At 42.3% G+C, this 15990-nt stretch overlaps 1 protein-coding gene and 1 long non-coding RNA gene across 2 annotated transcripts; one reads left to right on the forward strand and one right to left on the reverse strand.

The window, feature by feature from the left end:
• Window positions 1–800: 800 nt before the first annotated feature.
• On the reverse strand, window positions 801–2336 carry LOC306943071 (tripartite motif-containing protein 16-like; the record flags this gene model as incomplete). The annotated part of the gene is made up of 1 exon (XM_079529276.1): window positions 801–2336. The coding sequence occupies one exon, from the start codon at window positions 2334–2336 to the stop codon at window positions 801–803; it is 1536 nt and encodes a 511-aa protein (XP_079385402.1).
• Window positions 2337–6103: 3767 nt separating this feature from the next.
• Window positions 6104–9535, forward strand: LOC306943947. The gene is made up of 5 exons (XR_013792469.1): window positions 6104–6291; window positions 7231–7318; window positions 7719–7859; window positions 8407–8488; window positions 8665–9535. It is a non-coding gene; the product is annotated as an uncharacterized lncRNA (long non-coding RNA).
• The last annotated feature ends 6455 nt before the right edge of the window (window positions 9536–15990 follow it).

Below are 15990 nucleotides of genomic sequence, written 5' to 3' on the forward strand. Positions count from 1 at the left end.
AAAACACAGTGTGGCAGCCAAAACTATGGACTTTAATGTTTGTTTACAGCAGTTAACCAAACTTTGAGGTCTTGCCTCACTTCACACAAGTGTGATTTTCCTATATACAGCTTTTGTCCCCACACATTTTGTCATTGACAATGAAAGGAGAAATTAGGTAAAATGTCCGCCAAATATGATGTAAATTTATGGCAACACAAACATTAAATGCCATTGAGGGGAAATTTTACGTCATATGTAGACGAACCAATCACATATTCAGTTCAATGAAGGAGAAATTAGGCCATATGTGCCTCAAATATGAGGTAGATTTTGTCCCAACACATCTCAATATTTCATTTTACAATGAAAGGAGAAATTAGGTCAAATGCCCGCCAAATATTGTGGCAAACAAACATTAAAAGCCATTGAGAATGATGGGAAAATGTACGTCATAACAAGCAAATCGGCGAATCAATCACATGAATTCAGTTGTTCATGAGATGATGTATAATGATAAGAGCGCCCCTCACTTCACACAGGTGTGATTCTTTGTTAAATAAATTATTGTGTTCCCTAAGACAGTGGCTCTCAAAGTGGGGTCCAGGGACCCCAGGGTTCATTGAGAGGGTTCCAAATGGACCCGTACAGGTCTGTAATTCAAATGGACCTGTAAGGGTCCACTCTATGGGGGTCCTTGAAATTCAAAGGTTTGAGAAGCACTGCCCTAAGGCACATTCATCTAAACATATTTCTACTGGTGCCCAATCTCGCTTGGCTGGGACTCTGGGGGTGGCACTGTACCTTGGGCTGGGGCTGTACTAGAGGTCACATAACTCAACATTGGATCCATTGATTGGTGGAAGCCAGAATCCAGCATAGAGCGGGGAGGTGAATGTGGTCTCGACTCTGTGGAGAAGAGTCATGGTGTCAGAGACACTGTAAAAAGACAAAGTACCCGCACTGTGATCCAGGTACACTCCTACTCTGGAGGACACAGGACCTGGGATGAAAGTACCAGTGTCATTGTATCTGAAATCGTAAGATCTCTTATAACACATTAAAGACCAAGATTTATCATTCCGTCCAAACTGACATTCATAAACGTATCCTGTTCTGCTGATATCTATATACGATACTGCTATATCAACACGTTGTCCAATCATCTCTACTTCCCAGTAACAGAGTCCAGTCAGACCCTCTCTACTCAGAACCTGACAGACTTCAGTGAATCTTTCTGGGTGATGGGGATATGATTGTTGTTTGTCGATCCATGTTACCTTTCTGTTCCCTTTAGACAGAGACAAGTCTGTATTTGCAGTGTTTGGATCCAGTGTGATTGGACGTGAATATATTATGAACTCCGCCCTAGTCTTGGGTTCTGGTGCTGACAATAGACCATCCAACCTAATCACTGTCTCTGAGACCATTGTTCCTTCCTCTTTATCTTTAGGAATGTTCTCTAGTTGGTCCCTCATCTTTGCCACAGCCACAGTTACATCTTCAAAGTATCTCATAGGACGGACGTTGCTGCTGACTGGGTGTGTGGATGCACTGAGGGAGGTGTAATGTTGTAGAAAATGGATATGGTCCTCTACGTGTGAGATGTGCTCCAGCTCAGCATGTCTCCTTCTCAGTTCAGTGATCTCCTGCTCCACACGGTTCCTCTGTTCTTCAGCACTGTCTCTGATCAGGGCAAACACCTTAATGTCTTTCTCCCCCTCATGGATTCTCTGCTGGAAGTTCTTCTGGCTCGTATCAAGTTCTCTCTGTTTCTCAGTCCTTTCAGCTGCAGCTGAGATCATATCATGGCCTTTGTGTTCTTCCACAGAGCACAGATAACAGATACACTGCTGATCAGTACGACAGAAAAGCTTTGTCACCTCATCGTGAAGAGAGCAGATGTTCTCTTGGAGCTTGCTGGAGGCTTCAATCAGCTTGTGTTTCTTAAAGGCAGGCGATTGATAGTGAGGCTGGAGATGAGTGTCACAGTAAGACACCAGACACTGAAGACAAGTCTTCACAGCTTTCAGTTTTCTCCCAGTGCAGACATCACAGGGCACATCTCCAGGTCCAGCATAGCAGTGATCAGTAGGAACACCTTGGAGTCTCGTCTTCTTCAGTAAATCCATGATTTCCGCCAACATGTTGTTTTTCTTCAGAACAGGTCTTGGGATGAATGTCTGGCTGCACTGTGGACAGCTGAATCTCCCTCGTTGGTCGTCCTGGCTCCAGAATCCCTCAATACAACCACTGCAGTAGTTGTGTCCACAGGGAACAGTCACCGGATGCCTCAGTAGGTCCAGACAAATGGAACAGCAGAACTGTCCCTGGTCAAACTGAGCTTGTTGTGCCATTCAACAGCCAAAATAATCCCATTAAGGATGCCAACTAATCTAACAATGGAAATTGATAGATCAATTTATTGGCAAAAGTATGACGTTGCATTGTGACGTGATTACGTCATTACCCACACAATAATGATTACTTAATATGGTACCAATAAAACTCAGAGAGACCCAATGCATGCCCCATCCAGTTATCCAATACCCGTTGTCAGTGTCCATTATGGCCATATGGATATCTCTGTCTGTCTGTCTGTCTGTCTGTCTGTCTGTCTGTCTGTCTGTCTGTCTGTCTGTCTGTCTGTCTGTCTGTCTGTCTGTCTGTCTGTCTGTCTGTCTGTCTGTCTGTCTGTCTGTGTGTGTGTGTGTGTGTGTGTGTGTGTGTGTGAGACAGGGTGATCGTCTCTTCAGTCTCAGATGACTGTGATGACACAAATAGAATGTAGTGGCATAATAATATACTTATTAAGACCCCCTAAAGTCGTGGTCAGAAGCCATCACGGTACTACATAAAGAAGGAAAAGACCCCATACAGTGTTCTAGTTACCGCCCAATCAGTCTTTTGTGCGTGGATTATAAGATATTAACCTCTATATTGGCGAATAGAATTCAAAAGTACATAAATAAATTAATAAATCCTCAGCAAACGGGGTTTATCTGGAGTGGACAAGGGACAAACAATATTAGGAGAGCATTGAACATACAGTCACTAGCAGCAAGAGATAAGGACCCATCGATGCTCCTTAGCCTCGACGGTATCAAGGCTTTCGACAGATTAGATTGGCTCCTTTTAGAAGAGACTTTGAATGAAAGGGGTTTTAGGGGGGGGCACGGTGGCACAGTTGGTAGTGCTGTCGCCTCACAGCTAGAAGGTTCTGGGTTCGATTCCCGCTCGGGACGCTGTGGGTGCTGGCGGCGTGTTTCCTCCTCCGCGTCATCAGTGCCCATACCCGAGGGCCCTTCTGTGTGGAGTTTGCATGTTCTCCCCGTGTCCCCTAGGGCAGGTACTCTCACAAAAAACATGCAGTAATCCTGGTCTCTAAACTGCATCCCCCTGGCCAGCTGGGGCGCCCGATGGAGGGGAAAGGAACTGGTTGGAATAACGTGTTCCTTCCACACGCTACGTCCAACCAGGGAAACTCCCCCGTGTCAGGTGTAAAGGAGCAACTTGGACACTCAGGCATGAAGGAAGCATGAGTCCGTTGCTCTCCCCATGTCCCCCATACATGGGGACTAGGTTGGCGGAGGGTGTGTAGAGCCCAGGATCACATTAGATAATTGACACAGGGGTGAAAAATGGGTTACAAAATCAAGGGATAAAAAAAAAGAAAAAAAGAAAGAAAGGGGTTTTAGAGAAGAATTTGTTTCTTGGATTAATCCGCTATATAATAATTCCAAATCAAGAATTAGAGTTAATGGTCACTGTTCAGGATATTTTCGTGTAGTGATTGTTTTGTCTGTAAGAATGCTTTAATGTCATATCTGCTGTATATTATATTGTGAGTCATGTCTCCTGCCCTTTCCTGTCTTGCCTTGCACTTAATTTGAAAAATTGTTGTAGTTTATGTCAAGCTGTTTTTCTGTTTTTCTTTGGGTTTCTTTTGTTGTCTTTGTTTTTGTTATGTTTTTTTGTTTTTATTTATTTATATTTGATCTGATGTGTGTTCATTCATTATTTGGTGGATAAAAAATAAAAATAATAATATACTTATTAGTATTTTTTTAGCTGTGCTATTAACCGCTCCAATGTGTGGCATTCAAGTCAGTGGCAAAGTAAACATGTGGCTTTGTGTTATGTCCTATTTCCGAATATAAAATATGGGTTATGTAATAATAATCCAAGTCTACTTACAATTTACAATTTAGGCATTTAGCAGACGCTCTTAATCCAAAGCGATTTACATTAAGCAATACCAAAAAAGCATGGCATACATCACATATATAAAAAGTAGTTATCATGAAACATGCGTAAGCTAAGAACGTAACAGTGGAGTATCTATGTAAACTATACATACTCTACTATATATATATTATACAACATGTGTACTATAAAGTGCTATGACTACATAAAATGCAATTCTAGTGCTGTCTACGTAACATGCTATAAGTCTGTTTAAAATACTATCTAAGTCTACATAAAGTGCTATCTAAGGGGCTAGGCTAGCAAGTGCTACGGGCCATGGAGGAGTCTGAAGAGGTGGGTTTTCAGACTACGGCGGAAGATTGGGAGTGAGGCTGCAGTTCTGATTGTGATGGGAAGTGCATTCCATAGTTTTGGAGCCAGAAGGGAGAAGAGTTTGGGACGTGTGGAGCGTTGTCCCAGCGTTTTTGGAGAAGGTATACTTCCAGCTTCCCTGCGTTGGCTGATCTGAGTGCGCGGGAGGGTTTGTAGGGTTTGTATAGGTATACGATCATACTTGTAAGACATTTGAGTAAATGTATGTATGTATAGTTACTCAGGGTGGACTGCAGGTGGTAATTGTTTGGTCTCTGCAGTCCCAGGTGACAGAGAAGAGACACATGTGAAATGATGTGAAACAGCCTTTTAAGGTGGCCAAGTAGGACAACGAAGTACATGTCGGACAGTGATGTGTGCGTGCGTGCGTGCGTGCATGCGTGCATGTGTGTGTGTGCTCGGCTGCGTGTGCTCGCGTGCGTGTGTGTGTGACAGAATGACAGAAAATTAAGCACTTGAACCCCTGCAGGGGTGCTATATTTAAATTGAAATCCTGAATAATGTTTTGCTATTTTTTAATTGGAATCCTGAGAAGTTTTTTTCTTTTTAATTTCAAATGCATTTAGTTATAGTTATGTTAACTTTATAAACTAAATACAAATACATTGGACATACAAAAAAAGACAATTACATTTTAATACTAGTGATTAGCTGAAATCAATAATATATCAATGTTGGGATATTAACCTGCCGGCCACATTAAGTGATAGTGGGGGCCGCATGTGGCCCCCGGGCTGCCAGTTGATAGTGGGGGCCGCATGTGGCCCCTGGGATGCATGGGCCAGTTGCCCATGCATCATTTAAGTCCTGACGTCAAAAAAAAGAAAAAGTCTTCTAAATCCTGACAGTTTTCTGAAATACCTATGTTTCTATATCAGTGGTGCTCAATATTTCATGTCAAGGACCCCAAAAATGATATGTAATATGCCACCGACCCCCATCTGAAGATGTTGTTCCAGTGACCCCCCCATCCCAGGAGCAAAGATTTGAGTTAAAAATGTTCGCTCTGAAAGAATATAGGTATATTCAAAGATTTGCACTACATTTTCACGATTTTTCAAAAATAGCAGACCTACAAGCTCGTAGCGCGCCACTTGGTGGCGCGCTATGAGCTTGTAGATCTGCTATTTCTCAATAGCTAAAGTATAACATGATCCTTAAAACACCAAAGAGGGTTCCCGCCCAAAATGGGTTAAAGAACCGCCTGAAAGGTCCTTTCTTAAACTATAATGGTTCCTCTATGACATCACAGTTCCAGTTGGCATAAATCGATACACAGATAAGGGATGGTTAATGTTTCATAATAATAGAAAAACACTACTAACTCAAATTATTATAATGGAGGAGTAGAACAGTCCACTATTTGTGTGTTTTTGTATCCAATTCATTCAGTGTAGTACATGGTTAACTTTCATAGGAGGCACTGTGGGTCAAAAAGCAGCAAATTATGTACAAATTCCAGGAAGTGATACAAGGAACAGGTATAAAAGTTCCAGGAAGTGCCCGGTTGAGGTTCCATGTGGCTGGAAGAGTGTTTGCTTTGTTTGGTGAAAGAAAAACTCTTTGCAGCCTGCCTTATATTATTAATTACCGCAGATATTGAGGTTGATAAACTGCATCACAAATAATTGAAGAATTGTTGAAATATTTAGATATTGTGATTCTGAATATGAACTTACAAGCAAACAACAAATGAACAAAGGAATCTGCTGGAACAACTTAACATGTTGGGTGAGATGATTTTATTTTGTCTTTATGCAATGTATTGATACTTTCTTTAGAACTTCTTTAGAACTAGGATTTGGTTGGTTGGATACCTTTTGATCCCATTGGATCATATTGTTGGGATATTTAGCATAGGTTCTCAAATTGTAATCAAGGACATCAGTTTGGCATCAGTGGTGGAAAGTTAGGCCTACTAAGTACCCAGGGCCTACAGTACTAGTAGGCTACACTTTTTAAGAAGTCGTCAATACTACACACACGGACGCACGCACGCACGCACGCACGCACGCACAGTGAGCTTGTAGATCTGTTATTTTCAAATGGCTGAAATTTATATACTGTAGGGCTGAAGTGGTTAATGTATGTTTTGTAATAATAATCAAATTAACTAATACAAATTAACTAGTAGGCTGAACTAAAGTTTTCAAATTAATGTATTGGAGTACAATATTTGTGTAGTAAAGTAAAAGTACTACAATTGCCTCTGAGATGTAGTAGAGTGTATTGAAAAGTATTGAAAATTGGACATACTCAAGTAAAGTACAAAATGCCTCAAAATTGTACTTGGGTATGTACAGTACTTTAGTTATTTCCACCACTGCTTTTCAGGATTCAAATTCAAAAACTGCAAAAGTAGCAGACCAAGCTCAAATCGTGTGGCTTCGTGCTTCGTGCTTCATGTTTGGACCTTGTGGATCTGCTACTTTTGATGATTTTGTGTGATGCTGTAGTGTAGTAGGATCAAGCAGGGTATTCATTTACAAATAAACACAAACAAAGTCTGAATATGGAGTTAAAGGTTTCTGCCCGACAGCAAATGTATATGGTTTAATGTACAGTTGTTGTTTTTTTACTGACTGCAACAATATCTTAACACAATGTCGTATGCTGTATACTTGAAGATGTAGGCTACCAAACATAAAATCTGTATCTTGTACATTTCAGATGGCTGCAGGATTTCAGCATATCACATTGGCACTGGAATCACAAATCCAAGAGAATGGAGGGTTTAGTTTGTCACTCCCTCATACAGGTACAGTATAGAAGCACTGAAAAGGTGCAGCACTGAGAAGTTAGTGTGACATGCAGTTTATTTCCTTAAAATAAACAAAGCCTTTTGTTTGTTTTTAAAAGACAAGGTATACATAACCTACCGGGTTTATATGTAGAATACATATTCCCCTTAACTAGATTTTGCAGTATCCAGCAACATTGGATATTGCATTAGTTAAAGGTATATTTTGTTGTCAAATCTATATTTGTAATAATTGCTGAGGAGTTTGTGGAAGTAACAGAGCTAGATAACAATTCCATCAAATCAGGAATGAGACCCTTTAAACTGGATGGAGGATGAACAAATTCAATTAGTAGTGAATATTATTTACAGGTGACTGCAGATTTTTGTATTTTATTAACGGGTTTCCTCTTGACAGCTGCAGGGAAGAAGTTCTTCTTGAGCCCCGGCCTGTGAGATGCCTCCAGAGCTTGCCAGTCCACATCGTATCTTTGGATCAACAGCGGTCATCTTCTGCAGGTTATCGGGCAGATGGGGTGGACCATTTCATATCCCTCAGGTCAGCAGTGGATTTAGAGCTATAACATGTGGTGGAAGTTCTTTGTTAAATTAGTGCCATCTGTATTGTGATGGATGTATCGGTGCCAGTGGTGGAAAGTAACATTTGGTACTTAATTATTACTGTACTTGAGTACAATGTTTAGGTATTTGTACTTGAGAGTTTCCTACTACATTTATTTGACAGCTTTATAGTTACTTTGTAGATTTGTGTGAAGTGAGGGGTGTTTTTATCATGCATAATCATACATCATGTTCCGTGTTCAGCCAATCAAACCATCACATTCCGTGCTACAAACACATCCGGTGCTCATACTGTACGCAACACACAAAGCTGTGCATAGGAAAATACATTAGCCACTTCAGCCCTATACATTTCAGCCATTTGAAAATGGCTGATCTACAAGCTCAGCTCACAATGGCATTTTCAATAGATTATTGTACATTTGAAAACTTGAAACTGGACATTCTGCACAATAAGTAGGCCTACTTTTTACTTTTGGTATTTTAAGTATACATTTTGATGCCAACACTTTGGTACTTTTTAGGAGTGAGTGGAGGGCAGCGATCCAGGAGTCTCATTCCAGGATCAGGTTGGGTCTCGGCTAGTCTGCACCCTCACATCAAAAGGTGGGTTATCATTCACTCGGAGCAAAACCTAGTTATGGTTTTATCTGGCATGCAGTTCTGTAAGCAAACTGGTCTAGTTTGCAGTGGAATAGAATGCCTTACTAAAGAACACATTTGGGTTATTTAGTTACCTTGCCTTCATTTAACTCTCTCTCTCTGCCCTCCCCCCCCCCCAGTTTGTACAAGAGGTTGAGGTGGAACACGGAACTTCATCACAGTGCCACCGTTGTCCTCGTGAAGTGAGAGGAAGGCGTTCTCTGCTGGCCGGTGGACGCTGTTGCTGACACTGTGGAGGTACAGTGGTGGTGGACACTGTCATCGACGGTATAAAGCGTGCAGAGTGTTTTGTCCTTGGCGAGTACCGCCATGTTTGGCCTCCTATGCCCTTAAAAGTCGAGCTCTTCGGAAGCGCTTCTACTGAAGTCTGCTGTACAGCTGCTGTGTGTGTGGTGTGTTGTATCTGATCTTCTCTGTGAACTCGCTGATTGAAATATGGTTCTGGACCTGTGGTGGAACAAATTGTCTGTCGGGTGGTAGCCTGGAACTCACCTATGCTTTTTATGGCATAGGCAGCTCCCGGCAGGACCTGGCAGGAGAAACTATGCGCAGCTGCGTAACATGAGACTAATTACTTAAGCGACAGAGAGAGAGAGAGGAGGAGGAGGAGTGTGAGTGTGTCTTTAACAAAGGTGCAGACAATCAGAAATCAGCAGAGAGTGAGCGATGTTTGCACTACTCTATGCCGAAGTGGACTCGGACCCAGACTTTTTTTTTTCCTCCCTGGAAATAAAAACGTCTGGGTTTCCGAGGCTAGTCGGGTGGAAACCTCATAGTCCAAAAGCTGTTACATTTCAGGATTCAAATTGAAAAATCGCAAAAGTAGCAGATCTTGCAGATTTGACGCTTTTGTGTGATGTCTGATCAAGAAGGGCATTCATTTACAAAAACCAACAATATGGCGATAAGCGGTTTCTGCCTGACGGCAACAAAATTGACTCATTTTGTCAGACTTTCACAGATCTCCGCCTACATAAGTGTGACCTTCAAATTCTGTGTGGGCTGGATATGGGGGGGGGGGGGGGGGGGAAGAGAGACAGTATACAGAACCAATGTGAATGACATTACCGTGTGGTAAATGCAGTAAAAAAAGAGCATTGGTCATAGCTTTGTCCTTGGTTGCCTTTGGCGCTCATCCAAGCTGAATTTAAATGTATCCAAGCGATTGGTATAAGCAGAGATATCCGATCGTCTGACTATGTGAGAACAGTGGAAGAAGTACTCATTTTTTTTACTTTAAAGGCAAAAATACCACAACACCCTGCAAGTAAAAGGCTTGTATTCAAAATGTGACTTTAGTATAAGTACTAAACTATTGGCAAGATATTCTTACATAAGTATTGGCATCAATACATTTCTACAGTAGCAAAGCAAATATGGTCATTCTGAATGGCCCATTTCACACACGGAAAGATCCGCCTCCTTCTGATTGGCCTCTGATTGGCCCCCTCTGTGAATCAAACGGAACTGCATTTCTTTCAAATGAGTGTATAGAAAGTGTTAAAATTATGTTTTTATGTGGCCACACCCACACCTGGTTTTCACCTTAGCACCACCCACCTAAACTTAAGCCTCACCCACAGCTGTTGTATGATAATGTGGGAGGGGTAGGTGTAGAAAGGTATAGTTCAAGAAAATACTGAAGTAATAAGTACCCGATGGGGCGACACTCAGTGGTGGGAAAAGTACTACATATTTTATGTAGTACATATTTTATGTAGTAAAGTCTATCAATCTTTTGAAAATAGCAGATTTATCTACAGGCTCGTTGTGATGCCATGCATTGTGAGCTTGTAGATTGGTTATTTTCAAATGGCTAAAATGTATAGTGAATTGTGCTTTGTAATAATCAAAATCTACAAATTGACTAAATTGTTCAAATAATTGTAGTGGCATAAAAGTACAATATTTGCTTTTGAGATGTAGTGGAGTAATTGGAAATACTCCAGTAAAGTACAGTATTTGAGTAAATGTACTCCAGTAGAAATCAGAATCAACTTTATTGTCACATCAGTTTTACAAGTAAAGTGGTTGAAATTAGTTTTTGTGCATAGTCTCCATCGTGTCTGTCACACCCCTGTCTCAGGCGGGGTAATATGAACACCAGGAATGGCGAGGCAACGCAGTTGGGCAGAGTTTTAACAGTAGTTTTATTGTCCAAAGTGCATAAGAAGTGGCAAAAATACAGAGGAGACCAAATGTCTCCTCAGAGAGACAGTTCTCCGCAGCTCCAGGCAGCATCAGACAGCAGGCCAGACTGACTGACACTGCCATCTCCCAGAGCTATATACCCCCCTGGCTCCTCCCACAACACAGGACCAAATTAAAAGGGGTTAACATGATCCACAACATGTTATAGCATAGGTCAAAAGGCTGTTATATACACATTCATATTTCAATGAGCTTGTAGCTCTTCTATTTCTCAAAGTCCTTAGTTCTCCTTAGTCCTCTTCCAACGTCATTTTAGACGCCAATGTCCCTCGGCGACAAGCAATCCTCCCTACCTCTAGACAGGAGTTGGTTTGGCCCATTAGTGCTGTGCTGTCCCCTATTTAAAGTGACAGGACACCTTAGTAACTGTTTGAGAAATTGTGGTGAAACTGTGGTGAGAGCTGTTTGTGATCTGTTTGCTTGTAGTTTTGTTTGTCCATACCCTACCTAAACAGTGCGCGCTACTGAAAGGCATGTAAAAGCAAACAGACAGTGACAGGGTGGGGTCACACTGTCAGTGTCATTTTTCTCCAATAAATAAAAGGGTGGGGGGAGGGGGGGGATCAATGCAGTAAAGAAGAAAGTTTTGAGTGCTTTTACCACAAAGTACAAGTAAAGGGTTTCAGATCATTTAGAAGCTTGTTTCACAAACGGCACAGCTGTTGGGTTTCTCTTATCCTATTTAGGAACTACAACCATGCAGGTACCCTCATGTCTACTGTGTCTCCCTGTACTGCTCCATCTCTCTATATCCCTCCATTAGATACGTATTCATGTCCTGCATGATTATTGTATCCCTGGTTATGAATGAGTTGCTGATTGATACATGCAGATATATATATATATATATATATATATATATATATATATAGCAGCGTTAGTTGCAGTGAATGTGAAGTAATAAACTCCTTTCACTGGACCGAAAAAAACCCTAGCGCGCACACACACGGTCATGTTGTCACTTTTATCCACTGTTTTAAAGGGAAATAGACGATCTACAAGATCACAACGTGTCACATAGCATCATGTTGCGTTACTTTTACACCACTGCATTTTCTATCACAATATGGTGGCTGTGGCTGTCTGTTAAGACCATCACGCCACTGTAGGTCCATTCTATGACGGGGGAGTATTGCCCCCCCCCCCCCCTTATTATAAGCAAGGCTGTATTTTGTCTGTAAAGTTGCTTGTAAATATTAGTGGTTGACGTTTTTTGTGGTTGGCTTGTTTCTTTGCATACTTTAACATCTTGCAAAACAGCACAAGAGTAGCCTACAGCTTAATACAAATATCATGCTCATATACAATGACTTCAAGTGAGGAAGTCGTAGGGAGGTGGGAGGAACACTTTGAGGAACTCCTAAACCCCAACAACATCGGACCCACCCTCCCTGGCAGAGCCTGAGGATGATGGGGGGGGGGGGGGGGGGGGGGGGGGGCATCGTCATCAATCAACCAGATATAAGTCACTGAGGTAGTTGAGTAACTTCACAGTGGCAAAGCCCCGGAGGTTGATGAGATCCGTCCAGAAATGCTGTCTTGGTTGATACGTCTTAACATTGTGTGGAAGACTGGGACAGTGCTGATGGAGTGGCAGGCCGGGGTGGTGGTCTCACTTTTCTAAAAGGGGGACCAGAGGGTGTGCCAATTAGAGGTACCACATTACTTGGCCTCCCTGGGAAAGTTTACGCCAAGGTACTGGAAAGGAGGGTCCAGCCGATAGTCGAACCTCAGATTGAAGACTAACAATGTGGAGTCTGTCCTGTTCGTGGAACAACTGACCAGCTCTTTACTCTTGCAGGGATCCTGGACGGGTGTACAACACCCAAAGGTGTACAGAGATTGTTCTGTCTTACCGAGCAATCTTCGTTGTTAGAATGTTAGTTGCTACTCTCACCTATAGTTCACCGACTGTTGGCTGCCATCTCCCTTAGAGATGCGGTGAAGTTCAGTCACATGAGTAGAGCAGCTGCTTCTTCGCTTGGAAAGGAGCCAGCTTAGGTGGGTCGGGCATCTAGTACGGATGCCTCCCGAGCGTGGGTGTGGCGGGGTGGGGGGGGGGGGGGGACTACATCTCCACACTGGCCTGGGAACGCCTCGGGATCCCCCAGGAGAAAGTTGCTAATGTTGCTCTGAAGGTCTTGGGCATGCTGCCCAGAAGGTCAATAAATTAACTCTCCAAATGTTTTTCACATAATTTTTTTGTGTGGCCGCGGTCCAGCTCATCTTGACACTTGATCAGTTTCTCCTTCTGCTCAGAGAAGTTGACAAACTGGTCCACGGCCGCCTTGTTCACATGGCTGTACTTCTTCAGCTCCTTATTACACTGCTCCAACTTACGGAACAGCTGTTTAAGTGTCAGGGTCTGGTACCTTTCGAAGTCTTCCTGCAGGAATAAGTACTATAGCTTATTTCCATTGGGCTCATGTGTATTCAGTCCATTGAAACATTTAGTTACAGAAAAATATACAATTATACAAAAACATAATCTAAACGAGAACTAATCAAATAGAAACACATGGAAAACAGTGGATTTTTGTGTTTAAATTGCTTATTTGTGCCCAAATTAACATGTATTTGGTCACGCACTTCTGTCTGACATTATATTGTGCCAAGGGACCCCCATACACGATTTCTGTAAATTCATTCAAGTTATATTTATTCTCGAAATGACACTGAGTAATTTACTCATCCCCCGCTAACGACTTCTTTAATGTGTTTTTAATGATATCCCGAGCCGCCAACGACGCCATAACATGTTATTTAGCGTTCTATTTAAGGATAAACATATAGGGTCTCATTCACAACAGATATACGACCAGGTCTAAGTGTGTGTGTGTGTGTGTGTGTGTGTGTGTGTGTGTGTGTGTGTGTGTGTGTGTGTGTGTGTGTGTGTGTGTGTGTGTGTGTGTGTGTGTGTGTGTGTGTGTGTGTGTGTGTGTGTGTGTGTGTGTGTGTGTGTGTGTGTGTGTGTGTGTGTGTGTGTGTGTGTGTGTGTGTGTGTGTGTGTGTGTGTGTGTGTGTGTGTGTGTGTGTGTGTGTGTGTGTGTGTGTGTGTGTGTGTGTGTGTGTGTGTGTGTGTGTGTGTGTGTGTGTGTGTGTGTGTGTGTGTGTGTGTGTGTGTGTGTGCTACGCTGAACCTGCGACAAGCTCCCGTCCCATTAAAAAAGTGTTGCGTACACTGGTGTATGTCATAATGAATGCAAGCGGGTGCCAAATGATCGTAAAATCACCCGACAACTTCATTTTCTTTGTTCCACGTCCCATTTCACATAAAAGGCGTCAAGCATGACTCAGCAGACAGCAGTTTGTCTGAGATATAGCTGGCAAAAAACAAAAAGATTGGCCTACAGCTCAAACGAAATGGCAACAAAATAATTATATTTTCCAGTGTGACTAGCGGCTTCACAAATTACAATAAAAATGATTGCTGGAAAGAAGAGGTATGAATATAGCCCTCTATTAATTTAATAATTCCACAGGACCACAAACAAGCCCTTATAGGGCTTTTATGTTATATCGTTTTTGCACCATATTGTATAAACGTAGGCATATATATATATATATATATATATATATATATATATATATATATATATATATATATATATATATATATATATATATATATCTATCAGGTGCACCTGACGAAGCTCACGGCGAAACGCGTCGTGCTAATAAATAAGTTGATGCAGTAAGTTGTCCGTCTCTGTTCCCTGGAGAGTGCAGTCCCTTCCTTGGAAGGTTTTTCTCTTTGTGATGTCTATGCCTGCTAACTAGACTTGCACCTCGCACGGGTCTTTTTGGATGTGCAGGAGTCCCTTTTTTGTCATATATATATATATATTTCTCTCTCTCTCTCTCTCTCAAAACAACAGACGAACAGTGATATGTTTGGTTAACCTCCAACTAATGTACTGTATCAGACCTGAGGAAACATGTCGGCTGACAGCAGCTGGTATCTTCCACTCTGATGAAGCAACAGGTGGTTGACCGGTACCCGACCAGGTACAGCAGCTGGTATCTTCCACTCTGATGAAGGCTCCTTGCTGACAGGTTGAGGTGGTAGTGCAGGGTGGTTGACGGGTACCCGACCAGGTACAGCAGCTGGTATCTTCCACTCTGATGAAGGCTCCTTGCTGACAGGTTGAGGCGGTAGTGCAGGGCGGTTGACCGGTACCCGACCAGGTACAGCAGCTGGTATCTTCCACTCTGATGAAGGCTCCTTGCTGACAGGTTGAGGCGGTAGTGCAGGGTGGTTGACCGGTACCCGACCAGGTACAGCAGCTGGTATCTTCCACTCTGATGAAGGCTCCTTGCTGACAGGTTGAGGCGGTAGTGCAGGGTGGTTGACCGGTACCCGACCAGGTGCCTGCACAGCATAGTTGCCTCCAGAAGATGCTACACTCAGTGGCTCACTGGTCTGCATAGCTGCAATAAGGAAAGGTGGTAAGAATAAAGCTAATTATTCTTTTCTTTTTAAGAAGATAAAAATCACTGCTTTCGCATTTAACTACATAACATAAGTCCTATTTTATACTGACTTTGTTGTATGATGGTGATCTACAACTTCACAATGCTTTGCATGTGATTTCTCAGTTTCTTTTGACCACTTGAACCACTAGTAGTATCTCTATTCTGGGGCATACATCCAGCAAAAAGAGCTGATCTACAAGCTCAAAGTGTCCCAACACAACGTGCTGTGAGCTTATAGATCTGCTATTTTCCGAGATTTTGTGTAGGTAAGGGGGCCTAGTATAGAGAGTGTTGCAGATTTCATACATAGACTTGATTAATCCATCACTATCAGTGTTGGATTCATGTTAAAGGAGTAGTTCAGTTTTAATCAATTACACACCCCATGAAGCCTAGAATTCATGGATATCTTATAGATTTTGTCGTATTCCTACACCAATAATTTGATGACCATGCAGTTGTGTTTCCGGTAGGAGACTCAAAGACTCTCCTTTGAGTGGTTAGAATGATCAGTCCACAATATTAACACTCAAAGCATGCAGAACTTACCTGCAGGACTCTCCTCCTGATCAGTGGATACCAACATTAGCTCTTTTTCCCCTGATTTAAGATTTGCCATGACTGTCTCCAGGAGCTCAACTGGCTTGGCTTTCAGTGTCGATGCTTTGTGTAAAATTGAGGCTGCTTTTCTCGTGTTACCTTATGGGGCACAGGGAAGGAAAATGGAATGAAATATGCAATTCAAAGGTTTTACATGG

The sequence above is a fragment of the Electrona antarctica genome, assembly GCF_951216825.1.
Source record: "Electrona antarctica genome assembly, chromosome: 19".
NCBI lineage: Eukaryota > Metazoa > Chordata > Actinopteri > Myctophiformes > Myctophidae > Electrona > Electrona antarctica.